Source organism: Cucurbita maxima, unplaced genomic scaffold, assembly GCF_002738345.1.
Source record: "Cucurbita maxima cultivar Rimu unplaced genomic scaffold, Cmax_1.0 Cma_Scf00001, whole genome shotgun sequence".
Taxonomy (NCBI): domain Eukaryota; kingdom Viridiplantae; phylum Streptophyta; class Magnoliopsida; order Cucurbitales; family Cucurbitaceae; genus Cucurbita; species Cucurbita maxima.
Window position 1 is genome coordinate 828,355 of NW_019272017.1, and position 16,149 is coordinate 844,503.

The following is a 16,149-nucleotide window of genomic DNA, read 5'->3' on the forward strand; positions in this document are numbered from 1 at the left end:
TTTTTTTTTTTTAAGCTAGAAATATATCGTTATCGAACCAGATATCCACTTTTATTTTTAGTAGTAATTTAATTTTGAGAGACACCGCTTTTAATAGAATATACTTTTTTTTTTGTCAATGAGACATAGAAATGTGGAGGAAATCAGAGCGCACCTTTAGCCTTTACACAGCAAAGATGTATGAAATAAAATAAAATAAAATAAAATAAAATAAAATAAAATAAAATAAAATAAAATATAAAGAAATATAAAGAGAAAGATGCTTAATAAATAGGTAAAGTGAAGAACCCTACTATGCCACAATTGGCATTTTCTGATAAATAAATTTTTTTAAAAAAGGAAAAATAGAATTCTAAACCTATTTTCGTCCATTACTTTAATAATTGATTCCATCTTATCTATCAAAATTTTCCAATTTGTTGCTTTAATCCTAAATTGTTGTTCATTTTTCATTCCTCCATAAAATTATTAGATATAAAAAAATTGAATTTCCATAGTTTGTCATAGCCCAAATTCATCGCAGATAGATATTGTTTTGTTTTTACGGGTTACGTATTACCGTCAGCCTCATTATTTTCAAAACGGGTTAAGTAGGGAGAGGTTTCTACACAAAAGAATGTTTTGTTTCAATCTCTAACCAACAGCGTACTCGCTAGCACACTGCTCGGTGTCGACTCGTAATAATGGGTCCAAAATATAGGATGTAGGGTTAAGGAGAGAGAGATGATGGTGGGTTAAAAAAGTGAATGCAAGAACACTATTCATGCAGAAGCATATTAGGCATAAAGAAAGAAGTGGGATTCAAACTCAGCTCCAACTAAGTGATTTGATCAGACATGGTCAACTTGCCCATATTGCCATTCACAAACATATAAATATTTAAGATGTTTGCTCCCCTTTTGGGCTGTCCAAGTGCTTCATGACTCAGCATGTTTGGCCACATCACTTCCTGACATGGCATCTTCTATGCAACTATCAAAACCAAAACCACAAACTAAAGCTGCAATTATATCAAATCACATCTTCAAAATATCTGCCTCAACATCCTTCAAATTCATCATCACTCTCTTTCCTTAGATCTTTCACTCCATAATGTCATGTTCGGGAGCGATTTCGGTGTTGTTCTTCGCGGTCGTGTCGTTTTTGTATGTAGCATAACAGATGTAATCTACGGTCCATAAGTGTTGAGTTTCAAACAGCAATGTAGGAAATCCAAGAACAAATGCTAAGTTTTTTTTGCTTTCCATTTCATATGGCATACATGTCTTTAATGATCAACAACAGAATCTATGAACCTTTTAATCTTCATAAACACAACATCACAAAAGAAGTATTGATTATTGGACTTGGCGTTTACATCGACCCAACATAAACACGAACATCCATATGCTATGCATCTACCTTATCTGTAAATTTGATGCAATATGGAGTAAGTTCCATAGTATGCATCCTTCAGTTCTTGATGATGTTGCTCCTTCTTTACTCCATTTGCAACAATCCCAGATGGGAATGACACGACACAATCGCCATAGTTAGGTCCTAATCCGAGCAGCCCCCCGTTGGTGGCTCCTTTCCAATCAAACAACACCTTTTGATAGCAGCCTGCCTTCTCATTCTGATCCAAACAAGGCAACAGTTTCTCATTCTCTGATGCTGTGGCTTCTGTGAGATTCACGGTCGTGATGTCATGGATGCTTGGCCTTCTCTTGTCCTTCCCTCCTGATAGCTGCCTCATGAAGTACTTTTGGGCATGGCTTGCCACTTGGGTTGGTGTTTTTGAGTTCACGAAGTTTCTTGAAATGTTCCTCCAATCCCCTTTTCCATATTTCAAAAGTCCCCTCAGGAATTGCCTGTAACAAAACGAAATCACAAACAAACCCATCAAAAATCTGTATCCAAACAGTGAATTATGATATCAGAAGAGTTCATAAATGAAAATTTACTTGTGTTCTTCCTCTGTCCATGGAACCCCTTTCTTCCTTTCATGATCAGAGCCCCTACCAACAGAAGATTTCCTTCTATACACATTGAAATTTCGATCATCCACGAACTGAAACGAAAAAGAAGAGGCGAGATCATAACCTGGGATTGGGAATCTCCCAGCTTCTATTTCACAAACATCTTCCTCAAGCTCCCTATATTGCTTAATCACATCTCCCACAGTCTTTCCAGGGATCATGGCCGCCACTTTCAGCCATCTGTCAGGCGTTTCCTTATCATATATAGCGAGGGCGCTCTCAAACATCTTGTTCTCTTCCTTGGTCCACTTTGAGGTTGGATTATGAAGCAGGAACCAGGCGGAAGTGGAGAGGTGGGAAGATGGGTACAGAGTCTCCATGGGTGTGGCCCGGAAGGAGGCAAGTTTGTGAAGGGTGTGGGTTAGGAGGTCATTTATAAGCCCATTTGGAAAAGGGGTTTTGATTTTGAAGTCGAGAGAAAGGGGAAAGGGCAAGAGACATTGATTGAGGCTTTTTAGAGCGATTTTGAAAAGGGGGCGTTTAAATCGGAATCATTACGAAGGAATCAAGAATCTCCTTTCACAAATGGCTAAAGAATCTTATAAAAAGGGGAGCGACTCGCTTTTCAGAATCGAAAAGAATCATGCCCCCCGGGCTCTCAGATCATCATTTTTCTTTTAATTTTCTTTTTCACCCATTTGTTTAATGGAAATGGAGAGTTCGAAAAGGGTGAACTTGAGAACAGAGATTGAAACCCACAAAGCAAATTGAGAGAGAATGTAAAATACAAAAACGCAGTGGAAGAAAGAGTTCCGTTCGTCTGTAATGGTGGAAATTTGAGTACAGTGATGAAGATTGAAGAAGACGAGTTATGAGTGTGTGAGGGCGAGGCGGCGGAGGTGGCGGAGGTGGCGGAGGCGGTGGAGGCTGACTTCCTTCAAGTTTTCTGCGGAATGATGATAACATTCGTCGCAGTCCGTTGGTTTTTATTGGTCATCAATCATTCCATTTCTTCCTCCTCGCGCATTTTAGAATCCTTCATTTATTATAAATTATAATTTTCTAGAAACCAAAAAAACAACACTAAAAAAGCGACATCATATTTTTCCTCGAAAAAAAAAACCAATATAATAATTTTAGTTCTAATTTAACTCATTAAAAAAATTCACTATTTCTACGACTCTTTCTTAGATTTTTTTTTTTTAAGATAGTATTCATTAATTATAAATTCATGATTATTCTCTAGAAGTGGCTTTCAATCTCATTTTCTTTATATGTATGCCATATAACTCAAACATATGCCTAAGAGAACTATTTTTTATAGATCTTTCGAAGAAAGTAAAAATTTAAGACAACAACATTCTCTAGATACAATTTAACAAAACCTAAGTTTAAATAAAAACACAACTTCTCTCATTTCCAAAATCAAGTTGGGACGTATAAAATCACAATGCCGTAATAAGAAAAAATCATATTAATTTTTAGTTTTTTTTTTATTATTATTTTAATATTTTAAGACTAAAATATACTCTTTAAAATTTAAGGAGCAATTTGATATTTAAATGAAAGATATAACTCCTATCTGGCACAGTATTATATTTAATTTTATTTTTAGAAGGTTTGGTGCCTATAGTTGGGACGTATTTCGACCCCTACCTGGTGCAGTTTTATTTCTTTTATTTTTAGAAGGTTTTTAACCATTGGTGCCTACAGCTCGGATGTGTTTGTATGTTGATAGCTTATGGGAGTGCTTGTAGCTCGGTGGATAGAGCGTTTGTTTTCTAAGTAGAAAGTCATAGGTTTGACTATTATTTGGCATGACTATATTTCTTTTATTTTTAGAAGGTTTTTGACCATTGGTGACCAAGAGCTGGGACGCGTTGAGTTGAGTTGGTATGTTGGTAGCTCATGGGAGGGCTTGTAGCTCAGTGGATTGAGTCACCAAGGGTCACACTTTATCCATGGAAGCATCGATTAAACCCCCTACTAATGCTTGCCATTTCCATTCTTCCCTGCTATGCCTGCAGCAGACGAGTATTGATCTCATATAAACTGGAAAAATCTGGAAACTGAAAACATAATGGAAGTTTTGTTGGCATAATACAAACAGTTAGTTTTCAGCTCACCATGCTCATGTCAGTCCCTCTACTCCAAATGATCTCAGATGACAGTAAAATTTCTTAGTATATATCTTAGAAAGAACAAAGTCATCATTCATCTTATTCAGCAACCGTGCTCAGTGAAGCCAGTTCGTTTGGCTTTCCAAATTTTACTGTTATAAGAAAGGTCTAACCTTGGAAGCTGTGGTGCCAAACTTCAAAAAAGCTTCAACATTTTCATTTCTATCATACAAGTCATACAAGCTTCTGCTGACCGATTAAATTTCTGTTTTCAACAAGCAAAGAAAAAATGGTGGGGAATGTTCTTTCACTGTTTAAACTGCAGCACCAACTGGCACCCCTGACTTAAACCTTGACGATCCATAGAGCGTTTCTTCAAAACGAATGATCTCTTCTTTAGACCCATAAGCGACTTGGGTCCTTTCGTCGAGATTCTCGATCACCTTGTCGAGCACAGACTGACGACCATCGCTGCTGTAACCTCCTGCTTTCTCCACTAAAAATCCCAAAGGAGCTACCTCAAATAACAGCCTCAGCTTAGCTTTGGTTGAGGGAGATGTCACATTTGTGAAAATCCCCTTCTCTTTCACAATAATCTGTGGATTCAAACAAAACCATCCTTTCAGAACGTCCATACAAAAAAGTGTTCCTACTTTTCAATCATTCCAACAAAAGAATTCCAAAGAACATTGATCCGAAAAGTCGAAAACCTGGTTGACGTCAGGAACCATTCCACCGGTGTATCTCAATGTGTATTTTTCCTTCACATAGTAGTTGATCAGCTGTTGAATTGGAACACACAAAAGACAGTAAGAAATGGTTTAAAAAAAACATTAATACTCTTCTCAAGCCTTTTAGAAGTGGTAAAATAAAATGAAACCTTGTCATAGTCAGGGTTATCAAATGTGGCTCTCAAATTTCCTGGAGAGAACAGTTTTCCTTCACCAATCTCTGTCGTCTCTTTAACGTGTTGCCATTTTCCTATTCGACCGCCATTGTTAAAGCAAGGAAATCAAGGTTTTGGATTGAGAACTTCCAGCCATTCTCTCAATTAAGAAAAAGCTTTTAATTCAGTTTAGTTGTAAGGAGTAACCTTCGTCAAGAAGCAGGAACTCATGAGTGCCAGGGAAGTCTTTCAGAGCAAGAACATATGTCGTGCGAGGACCGTAAACTCCCATGGCTGCAGCAGCTTGGTCACTTCCCTTCACTCCAGTTAACTTATCACCTGGCCACACTCCAAAGATGGTGCCAACACTAAAGTTCGTGTCAACAATACTTGAACCATCAAGCGGGTCAAATGCAACACTGAACCCTCCTGCTTATTTTTAATACAAAGTGTTAGTAGTCATTGAATCACCATTTGGTCGTTTTCTTATAATTTGAGATGCCTGACCTTCAACAGGGCCTCCCATGTCTTGAAGCTCTGGCACTTCTTCAGAGCAAGCATATTTGCATGAGTGTGAGTATCTCAAGGCCTATTCATTAAAAACATAACTTAGTACAGGATCTTAAGAGCAAATTTGGAGAAATGGGTTCAAAACTCTAATATTGTCATTCGAGATTAATCGAAGGCTGACCTCGAATAGAAGCTTATCCGCAAGCATATCAACAGCAAGCTGTTCATCTCCAAAGGAGTTGATACAAGCAGTTCCTCCACAAGAAGCCGTCCTGACTTTGAAGGAAATGGTCCTCAAAGCTTCACCCATGCACGTCAACAATCTGATCAATCCCTTATCAGGGGTTGCTTTGGTGAGAAACTCTTCCTATAATCACTTACTCCTTTCATTATCAAACAAGCAATATCACAATACATTGCAGGCATTAAAACACAAACGCACTCACCAGACTATCACCAATCTCACATCTGGTTTTGGAAGGAACACTCCTTGGCCTTGATGCCACTTTCACTGATGACTTAGGAACTTGCCTTAATGACTCCCCAAATAGCGAGCTCGCTCTCAGACTCTATCATGCAATTTCATCACACACCCATCATCAAACCTCAGCCACACATTTCCAAAATCTTGAAAAATGGAGAGATGGGTTTCGTTTGTACATACCCTGGTGGTGAAAGGAGACAGGAGAGGAGTTGAATGCCGGGAAGAAAGATTGGGGAGAAAAGCCCCACGAGCACAGCAAGCAATTCCAGTCTCCATATCCGATCCAAGTAGTATTGGACTCTGATTCTCTCAACCTACTATTCTAATTGAACATGGAGCTGCAAAGTTGCAGGGATGAGAGTAGATAAGGCGGTGAAGGAGTTTTTGCCGCATGGGTTGTGGTTACTTGAAAGGATGTTCAAGTGGGTCAGGCCAATTTGGATCATTCGTTCATATGTGGCTCTGCTATTGTCCTGAAAACAGATATGGTCGTCACTCTCATTCTCTATTGGCTTTGAACTTCGCTTGTAGAATTCAAGTTTTTGGGAGTTCATTATTACCGTTTGGATTGCCATTGGCACTCCCGTTCCTTTACTGCGGCGCCAAAATGTACACCAAGAAATCCCGTAATAAAGCTAATAGTCTTGTACAAGAGATTATAATTTAAAATTTTGTGACGTGGTAGGACACGTGTGCAAATACACTTACATGAAGAATGAAGTTCGTGTTCTCTTGAAAAGGTCGAACCAAACCACAGGTGAAAGAAAGCAGAAAAAGGGTTTTAGCTCTCACTACCCTTTACTCATCCATGGAGGTCGGAGCGAACTGTAGGGTTTTGGACCAGCCCCGATTCATTTGCGCCGCAATGGGTTTTCAAAAATCTAAAGAACCCTCAAGTGTTTTTCGAAATGGTTCCTTTTATCGTAAGCCCCACAGAAATTTTGGTTGCAAAGCCACTCTACAAGATTGCCAAGTACCGGTGGAAAAGGTAGTTCTTCTGCGCTTATTAAGCTCAACTTGATGGTGTTTTAGAATTTTTACTTCAAGATGATGATCAATGAACTATTTCCGTTTCTTATATTTTGGTTGTGATTTTTGTTTTATTGTTCTTTTACTCAGAAGAAAATCAATGTTGTAGATGAGCTCTCAAGTTTGGTGGCTTTGTCTCCCTTAGATGGTCGTTATTGGGGTAAGGTCAAGGACTTGGCCCCCTATCTAAGCGAATATGGGTTGATCTTCTACCGGGTTCTGGTTGAGGTACTTCTTAAATTTGATTGATTGATTTGTAAAATTTGTTTCTTTTAAATTTATTGTTCTTTTACAGCTGAGGAAAGATGTATTGTTTTGATTTTATTTGCGAATATCATCGCACATGGTGGGAGGAAGGTTTTGTTCTTATAATACCTGATTGATCAAGGACTTTTCTTTTTCCTACTTGTCATTAGATCAAGTGGTTATTGAAGCTATCGCAAATTCCTGAAATCGTAGAGGTCCCAAGATTCAGTGAAGATGCTTCTGCTTTTTTACAAGGATTAATTGATAACTTCTGCGAGGATGATGCCTTGGAGATTAAAAGCATTGAAAAAGTCACGAATCATGATGTCAAAGCAGTTGAATATTTCTTAAAACAGAGGTGTCAATCACATCCTGAGATTTCTAAGGTGGGACTTACCTTGCTGTTTTCCGTTTGTTAAAAATTGTTTTTCTTGTATGTGTTCTTAAAACTTTTTTAGATCTTTTAACTATTCTGTTCTGCAATTCAGGTGCTTGAATTCTTTCATTTCTCTTGCACATCCGAGGATATTAACAATCTTGCCCATGGACTCATGCTGAAAGAGTCATTAGAAAATGTTTTGCTCCCTTTTATGGACAAGCTGACAAATGCAATAAGCACCATAGCCAAAGATAACGCTCACATTCCGATTCTTTGCCGCACCCATGGACAGGTTTTTGGCTGACGATATATATGGTGTATTCGTCTTTTGACTGTTTAAAATATAAACTGTTTCATGGTTTGGTGCTTGTGTCATTCTTGGTCTTGATTTTTGAGTGACTTGAAATATGTTTTATTCTCATGAACAAACCCCTTACGTGTCTTTTTTCATTTCGTAGCCAGCGTCACCTTCAACCTTAGGGAAGGAAATGGCAATATTTGCAGTCAGACTAAGTAGAGAAAGGTTGGAAGTTTCTAAGGTGAAGATAATGGGGAAGTTTGCTGGTGCAGTTGGAAATTATAATGCGCATCTTGTTGCATATCCAAATGTTAACTGGCCGAAAGTGGCCAAAGAGTTTGTAAACTCTTTGGATTTGAGTTTCAATCCCTATGTAACTCAGGTTTGTCTTTATATAAAGACTCGGTTTTCCTTTTTGACGAGAAGTTTTGTCTAGGCTTGTTTATCTGCTGTAGTTCGTTTTTTATCTATTCAACTATTCATAATACTTTAATCTACATGTATATAGGATGTAGTTTGTGGGTTTTCATTTACTTTGAATAACAAGCATGTTAATCTGTTTCGGTGTTTGAGGATGTAATGATGATCTTCGGAAAGCAACTTATGGACATAAGAATTGGACATTAGAGGGATAAGATATTAGACTTACAAATAGAATGATTTGATTATTATCCTGAAATCCTAACTGTATAAATATACTCCTTTTTCAGATTGAAACGCATGACTACATGGCAAGACTCTTTTTTACCATTGTGAGATACAACAACATCTTGATTGACTTTGACAGAGATATTTGGAGTTACATATCGTTGGGCTACTTTAAACAGGTGAGATCTTAATGTATCTCTTCATTAGTATCTATGAAAGAAAAGGTGAGTTACATGATTGTTTATTATTTTGGGCAGATAACTAAGGCAGGTGAAATCGGTTCTTCAACAATGCCTCACAAAGTAAATCCTATTGATTTTGAAAACAGTGAAGGTAATCTTGGTGTGGCTAATGGAGCATTGGCACAATTAAGTGAAAAGTTACCTATATCTCGGTGGCAGGTGTGCCTTTATTTTGACTTTTGATCTTCTATGCTTTGAGTCGGTAGATAGTTATTGATGTGAGATGTGACCATGTAAATGTGGGCTGTAGTGTTACATAGTCATGCTTTCTAAAGTTTTGGGTTAAAAATGAAAATTTTCACTTCATGTAGGCTACTCAATGATTGTATTCAACTTGGAGGAGTTTGATGAAAAATACTTCTCTTTTGCAGCGTGACTTGACTGATTCTACTGTTATAAGGAACATGGGTGTTGGACTTGGACATTCTCTTCTTGCCTACAAAAGTACACTTCAAGGAATAGGAAAGCTTCAGGTACTCAAATAATCATCATAATCATTATTAGTTTTGTGAAAGATGTTCCCTCTGATGGCATGTAATAAAGCAACTTCTACTTTTTAGGTGGGTATAGTTCGATTATGGGTATTTCTTGCTAGAAGAATCCTAACAAACTGGTCACTTCATATGCGGTCAAGTTAACCCCTAATTTTTAACTATTGATTACATGGTACGAATGGAACTTAGAAGCTTGTTAGCTGGCTACAAGAAAGCACAAATTGTCTTTTCAGTCTTATTCTGGGCAATTTCTAGCACAATGCAACCTATCATCTTCTATGCTGTTTAACTCTTGTTTTATGGTTTCAAAACATAAAGTTTCTTCCTCCTGGTTCTTGTTGGCCATCTTCTATGTGGGGTTTCCCTTCAACTTGATTACTGCTGCATTGTAGGTTAATGAGAGTCGTATCAACGATGATTTGGAGCAATCATGGGAGGTCCTTGCTGAACCAATACAGACGGTATGTATCATTCTATACATCTCTGATTAATTGCTTCGGTCTGTTGTGCTAGTGTTGTGTAAGTTCTCCTGGGATTATTGCTGGTCATGTGTTTAGAGTTAATAATCTGTGACGAATTACCTTGGCAACCAAATGTATTAGGATTAGGCAATTGTCCCATTCAACACGCAAGCTGGTTTGAACACTCCTGAATATAACAAAAAGAGAAAAAAAAAACGTATATTTGCTTTCCTCGTATATAATTATATCTCGTCTGCTTATCCATGTCAACAGGTCATGCGAAGATACGGTGTTCCGGAGCCTTACGAGAAGCTAAAGGAATTAACGAGAGGAAAGACGGTGACCAAAGAAAGTATAAGGAGGTTTATTGAAGGGTTGGAAATACCGAAGGAAGCAAAGACCAATCTGTTGGATCTAACACCTCAGAGCTATGTTGGGGCAGCGGTTGAATTGGCCAGGGATGTAGACATGGCCTTGAATCTTGTGAACAGAGGACAGCTCTTCTAAACTCTGGGGGGGGCAGGCCACATTTCTAAGTATTTACAAATTCCACAGTTTTACAAATTTTGAACATCTGAGCATATAACTTCCATTCAAGCCTCCCATAATATTTATGAAGCTTAATAAAAAAGGCTTTAAGTTCGTGAAGGGAAGTGTTTGTGCATTTTGAGTGGTTGATTGGAGAAACTTATTCAGAGAGATGATCTGTATATTGGTGAGAGACGATAGACGATAGACCCACTACTAACCTTAGTTCACGATAGACCCACTTGAAAGAAAAACATACAAGAATAAACCATGAGCTCCAAATTCTGCCTTCACAGGAACCAACTTCCACAGAACGCCAAAATAATTAATTTAAGCGCGTTCATGGTATGGAAGCAGATATCAAGGAATGCAATGGACGAAACCTTTGTCACTGGTATTGGAGGGGCCGCGCGCACGCAGGCCCCCACTACCACAAATTATGACGTAGGTTCTACCACTTTGGGTAGACCTTAGACGGGCACCCCTCCGCAGTGCAATGGAGGTCACCAACCTAGACCATGAGCCTTACTGATCGCCCATTGATCCCGTCCAGGTAAGTATGTTTCTACGGCACTAGTTCCTTCCTTTATATACTGCATCTAACCTCTTCCCGTCTCCGTGTTTCCGATGTGGGACAAATTTAGTGTAGCTTCTATTAACGTGAAAATGGGCCTTGGATTTTTTTCCTTGTGATGGGCCGAAGGTTGACTCTAGAAACATAATAATATTACTTTTTTTTAAGTTTTTTAAACGCACTAAACAAATTCAAAATTTATAATTTTATATAAAAGAAATCACTTCATTTTTTAAAAAAATTAATACAAATTTAATATTCAAGAACTATTATAAAATAAATCACTTCATTTTTAGCCCTATCGTTAGATAGCTTAGGACCCATAACAGAATTGTGTGTTCAAGTGGGTCACTGTTTGTTTATTCAGCAAAATTATTGATATGATGTTCTATTTTGATCGTGAATCGTTTGACATCTGTCTACTTGGACTAACAGTAGATGGGTTTTGATTGGTTTCGTTTTTCAGGTTGATCTAAGGGGTTTTTGCCTCTTTTAAGTAAACAATGTGAAGCTTCTTCAGGCAGTTCAGGTATGGAATTTAGTGCATCCTTTTCTTAACCTTATGATCTGTTTTCATGAAGATAATTCAGTTTACTGAAAGAGAAGCATGTTTGGTTTAAAGACAGAATGCTAAATCAGAAAAACAAGGATAAAACGACAAGTCGTTACTTGCACGATGCCGATGGTGCAGCTCCAGTACTGAAAAAGGTGAAGAAGAAAGTCGCACCGGGACAGAGTAAAGTTTAAGCAACCATGTGTGTCTTTCCGGCAAAGATATTTTCTCGCATCCCTTTTCACTTTATCACTTTGTTTTCCCTATAAACAAATTTGACGCTGTGAATAATCAATATATCATAAATTATTTGTTTCTTGCATTTCACTATCTTCTTTTTCTCCGCTCCACTTGCTGCATCCTAAAAACAATCGATTCATTTCCTTACTTCCTTAATTTGAGGTACCCATCTTCGATTTCGATTGCATTTCATCTCTGACCTAGATCTTGCTTGTTCATGATTCTGGGTTTGATCGTTTTCTTCGGTACATTTTGAAGTGTGTTGAGCTCTTGGATTTGGTTTTCCGAGATTCTCAGATCATTGGATGCAACTTCTTTTATGTATTACTTTTTTTTTCCGTCTGAATTTGATTCTGGGTTTTTTGTGCATTGAACGTGTTTGATGAAATGCCATTAGGAAAAGGAAGTTTGTTTGGTCGGGACCGCTTTGTGGGTTTGAATTGGACGAGATTCTGATTAGTTGACGATAGTCGGATCTACTTCAAGGCTTAGCTATGTCGTTTATTGGCACCCAACAGAAGTGCAAAGCTTGTGAGAAGACCGTGTACCCTGTAGATCAGTTATCGGCTGATGGAGTTGCTTTCCACAAGCTTTGTTTCAAATGTAGCCATTGCAAAGGGACTCTTAAGGTACATCACTTCATTTTCAGGACTCATTTATTGAAATCTTTAATTTTCTTGCCTCACTTCAGCATGATTATGCATGTTTACCGAGCATTTTTGTGGGTCAGAATGTGGCAACTTTTCTGAAATGACTTGTCAAATGCTTTCAGCTGAGTAATTATTCTTCAATGGAAGGTGTTCTGTACTGTAAGCCTCATTTTGAGCAGCTCTTCAAGGAAACTGGAAATTTCAGCAAGAACTTTCTATCTCGTATGTTCCAAACTTACATTTGATCATGTAGCTATTGCTTTTTACCAACATTTTCTAAATTTTTCTTTTTCTACAGCTGCAAAGTCCGCCGACAAGCCAACCCCAGAACTGGTAAGTTTAACCCCAATGCTGCAACTAGTTGTGATTATATTTATAAACAGCCGCTCATCTCGTAGTCTCTTGTTGGCTACAGAATAGGTCACCAAGCAAAGCTGCCCGCATGTTTTCTGGGACCCAAGAAAAATGTGCTACATGTGGAAAAACTGCATATCCTCTCGAGAAGGTTAGTTTAGAAGACGTTAGAAAGATATCCAAACAGTTAAAACCTGCTTAATCGCATCAATTGTTCATTGTCTCATGATGCAGTGAATTATCTTTTCTGCTGGGGTTTGACTTTCTTCTGTATGCTATCGTTTTCAACCTTTACATCGACCTCTAAAAAAAAGGAGCTGTGAGATCCCACATCGGTTGGAGAGGGGAACAAAGCATTCCTTGTAAGGGTGTGAAAACTCCTCCCTAGCAGACGCATTTTAAAACCTTGTGGGAAAGCATAGAAGAGAAAACCCAAAGAGGATAATACCCGCTAGCGGTGGGCTTAGGCTGTTACAAATGGTATCATAACAAATCACCGGACGATGTGCTAGCAAGAACGCTGGCCCCCCAACGGAGGTGGATTGTGAGATCCCACATCGGTTGAAGAGGAAAATGAAACATTCTTTATAAGGGTATGGAAACCTCTCCCCATCAGACGCGTTTTAAAATCTTGAGTAGAAGCCCAAAAGAGAAAGTCTAAAGAGAACAATATTTGACTCTTACCGAGCATTCCTTAATGTTACTGTTACTGCATTTCAATGAATTGGTTTTCTGAAGGCTTGAATGTGGCTCTTGTTTGAGGAACTTTAGATTGCTTAACCTAAAAGAAAGGAGTAGTTTTTCTGGGTTGGTACGTTGAATGCATCTGCACGGATGTTCCTTTATTGGTGACGGATTGCGGGAATTGCTTGTGTGCAGGTGACAGTTGAGAGCCAAGCGTATCACAAGTCGTGTTTTAAGTGCTCACACGGTGGCTGTTCTTTATCTCCATCAAACTATGCTGCACTTGATGGAATTTTGTACTGCAAACACCACTTCTCCCAGCTTTTCAAGGAAAAGGGAAGCTACAACCATCTGATCAAGTCTGCATCAATGAAACGGCAAGCAGCAACCTCCGATCCCAATGCTTCAAAGGTCGAGTTATAAACTTCCGATTGTCGCTTTGTTGAGTCAATTGTCCTTTTCCTCCCCCCTTCCCTAGTATGTTCTACTTTGATCCTCACGGGTTCATGATGGGAAACAGAAAAGGAACCTCCATGATTTTTCAGCTCGTGTATTGATATTACTTTTAAAAATTCATGGATATTTTGAAACATGTAGTTTCTTTTATATACCATCTTTGTAATTATATTTTTTAATTTAAAAAAAAAATTAAAAGTTTTTTTTTAACATATTTAAAACTAAGAAAACGACGTCGTAGATGATCTGGCGGGAATCCGAGTCCCCACTCCCGCCCAACGAGGGTCTCTTCGTATCCGTTATATGAATTATTTCATTTCTCGATCACCGAAGAAACCCCAAAATCCGCCATTAACTCTCTGCGAAAGAAAAATGTTGGAGCTCCGTCTACTCCAAGGGGGTCTTCTGAAGAAGGTTCTTGAAGCCATGAAGGATCTCGTTAACGACGCCAATTTTGATTGTTCCCCTACTGGTTTCTCTCTCCAAGCCATGGATTCTAGTCACGTTGCTTTGGTCTCTCTCCTTCTCCGCTCAGAGGGTTTCGAGCACTATCGCTGCGATCGCAACGTCTCCATGGGTATGAACCTCAACAATATGGCTAAGATGCTTCGCTGCGCTGGCAACGACGACATCGTTACGCTCAAGGCCGATGATGGTAGCGATTGCATCACCTTCATGTTCGAAAACCCTTGTCAGTAAACTACCCCATTTCCTCCCTCTTTATTTTTTTTTACCAAAACAAGTTATTAACCAGAACGATTTTAAGATAATATTTATTGATTTGAAAGTTTAGATATTAATAGATATTGATTTGAAGAGATCGATTATGCATGATTTATATTATTTACAACAACCAAAAAACGAAGAACAAAAAAAGAAGAGAATAAGCGAAGAACAAACAAAGAAAGAGAATTAATAAAGCATCTTCTGTTAGTTGTTTCGACATACTTTGATCGTGAACCATTTCCAACGAGGACTAACTGAGAAATGTTTCCGGACATTGAAGGTGAAATACTAATCCACTGGTTTTGATGAACTCAATGGAAGTTAGTAGACTAGTTTTAGATTCCGTCAATGAGCAATGCAATGCATGAATCTCAGTGATGAGATAGGAAATGGTTATTCTGACTGATAATTGTTCGTTTCCGCGTTTAGCGCAAGATAAGATAGCTGATTTTGAGATGAAGTTGATGGACATTGATAGCGAGCATCTCGGAATCCCTGATGCCGAATATCAGTCAATTGTTAGAATGCCAGCAGCTGAGTTTGCGAGGATTTGCAGGGATCTCAGCACCATTGGCGATACTGGTAATCATTTGAATCATTTCGTTTCTTTTAGGAGGCATTATTCGAACATGTATAGGTTAACGAATAACCGATTTGTCTCAGTTCTGATCTCTGTGTCCAAGGAAGGAGTTCAATTCTCAACCAGAGGTGATATGGGCACTGCCAATATCGTTTGCAGACGAAATACCACAGTTGATAAGGTTTGTAACTCAATCACACAGCACAAACAATTCATTACAATTGATTCTGGGAATGTTATGGGCCCTGTTCTGTTCTAAAAAAATGTAGGACAGTGGTTTATCAATGTCGATCAGTTGTTTTGATGGTTTATTTCTTTGTGAATTGAAATTTCACAGCCTGAAGAAGATGTCATAATAGAGTTGGAAGAACCAGTTAGCTTAACCTTCGCCCTGAGGTACCTCAACTCTTTCACAAAGGCAACCCCTCTGGCAACTCAGGTGACCATTAGCATGTCTTCAGACCTACCTATGGTGATTGAATACAGAATTGAAGGTATGGGTTATATAAGATACTATTTGGCTCCTAAGATCGATGAAGAAGAAGAAGCTGCAGCTGAAGCGATTCGCAGACCTGAGATAGAGCCCAAGAATACAGCAAAAGCAAAACCTAAAGCAGATTTGAAGCCAAAGGTCAAGCCCAAACCTGAATCAGAGATGAAGATTGACGAGGACAAGGAGTCTGTAAATGAATTCAATGCTGAAGAGGAAACTAATACTCCCAAGGAACCGAAGATTGAAACGATGGAACTTGAGTGATGCCCGAAGTGAAATTAGTTAGGTAGTAGGAAACGTTAGCCACTTCTTAACTCCTGTTGGTTAGGTTAGTAGCAAGGGGTAATTTTGTGACATAAATGCAACAATTGGTGGCTATATGTTTTTGGAATCTATTGTAACAATTGGTGACTAATATTTTGGGGTCAGGATTGGTTACATTTCATCCAAATCCTGACCATGGAAGGAGAAATGAGAAGTTGATGTATTTCTGTATTTTCTTGCAACCAAGCAGAATTACCCTCTGACAAAGTTCAGAGTAACTAGGAATTAACAT

At 38.4% G+C, this 16,149-nt stretch overlaps 5 protein-coding genes and 1 non-coding gene across 10 annotated transcripts; 3 read left to right on the forward strand and 3 right to left on the reverse strand.

Annotated features, from left to right (window-relative positions):
• Positions 1-1,211: 1,211 nt before the first annotated feature.
• LOC111491548 (transcription factor DIVARICATA-like) lies at positions 1,212-2,963 on the reverse strand. The gene is made up of 2 exons (XM_023140511.1): positions 1,944-2,963; positions 1,212-1,850 (listed from the first exon to the last, which is right to left on the reverse strand). The coding sequence occupies exons 1-2, from the start codon at positions 2,336-2,338 to the stop codon at positions 1,403-1,405; spliced, it is 843 nt and encodes a 280-aa protein (XP_022996279.1). The 5' UTR covers positions 2,339-2,963; the 3' UTR covers positions 1,212-1,402.
• A 1,187-nt stretch (positions 2,964-4,150) lies between these two features.
• Positions 4,151-6,389, reverse strand: LOC111491310 (sedoheptulose-1,7-bisphosphatase, chloroplastic-like). Its single transcript, XM_023140182.1, has 8 exons — positions 6,139-6,389; positions 5,921-6,043; positions 5,656-5,841; positions 5,472-5,553; positions 5,172-5,393; positions 4,959-5,059; positions 4,789-4,860; positions 4,151-4,674 (listed from the first exon to the last, which is right to left on the reverse strand). The coding sequence occupies exons 1-8, from the start codon at positions 6,232-6,234 to the stop codon at positions 4,393-4,395; spliced, it is 1,164 nt and encodes a 387-aa protein (XP_022995950.1). The 5' UTR covers positions 6,235-6,389; the 3' UTR covers positions 4,151-4,392.
• Positions 6,390-6,696: 307 nt separating this feature from the next.
• LOC111490986 (adenylosuccinate lyase-like) lies at positions 6,697-10,408 on the forward strand. Its single transcript, XM_023139690.1, has 10 exons — positions 6,697-6,946; positions 7,078-7,215; positions 7,404-7,619; positions 7,722-7,904; positions 8,071-8,292; positions 8,621-8,737; positions 8,816-8,959; positions 9,172-9,273; positions 9,687-9,755; positions 10,029-10,408. Exons 1-10 carry the CDS (start codon positions 6,767-6,769, stop codon positions 10,260-10,262), a joined length of 1,605 nt encoding a protein of 534 aa, XP_022995458.1. The 5' UTR covers positions 6,697-6,766; the 3' UTR covers positions 10,263-10,408.
• A 274-nt stretch (positions 10,409-10,682) lies between these two features.
• Positions 10,683-10,844, reverse strand: LOC111494113. Its single transcript, XR_002720130.1, has one exon. It is a non-coding gene; the product is annotated as a U1 spliceosomal RNA (small nuclear RNA).
• A 351-nt stretch (positions 10,845-11,195) lies between these two features.
• Positions 11,196-13,930, forward strand: LOC111491761 (LIM domain-containing protein WLIM2a-like). 5 transcript variants are annotated; one of them, XM_023140815.1, is made up of 7 exons: positions 11,196-11,386; positions 11,480-11,565; positions 12,048-12,279; positions 12,423-12,522; positions 12,599-12,633; positions 12,716-12,805; positions 13,534-13,930. In XM_023140815.1, exons 3-7 carry the CDS (start codon positions 12,145-12,147, stop codon positions 13,759-13,761), a joined length of 588 nt encoding a protein of 195 aa, XP_022996583.1. In that variant the 5' UTR covers positions 11,196-11,386; positions 11,480-11,565; positions 12,048-12,144; the 3' UTR covers positions 13,762-13,930. The 5 variants fall into 5 exon arrangements, with proteins under 5 accessions (XP_022996583.1, XP_022996568.1, XP_022996576.1 ...); XM_023140800.1 differs by having other exon boundaries at positions 11,197-11,386; positions 11,480-11,812; XM_023140808.1 differs by having other exon boundaries at positions 11,197-11,386; positions 11,480-11,612.
• A 129-nt stretch (positions 13,931-14,059) lies between these two features.
• On the forward strand, positions 14,060-16,088 carry LOC111491393 (proliferating cell nuclear antigen-like). The gene is made up of 4 exons (XM_023140311.1): positions 14,060-14,485; positions 14,950-15,102; positions 15,184-15,281; positions 15,438-16,088. The coding sequence occupies exons 1-4, from the start codon at positions 14,098-14,100 to the stop codon at positions 15,855-15,857; spliced, it is 1,059 nt and encodes a 352-aa protein (XP_022996079.1). The 5' UTR covers positions 14,060-14,097; the 3' UTR covers positions 15,858-16,088.
• The last annotated feature ends 61 nt before the right edge of the window (positions 16,089-16,149 follow it).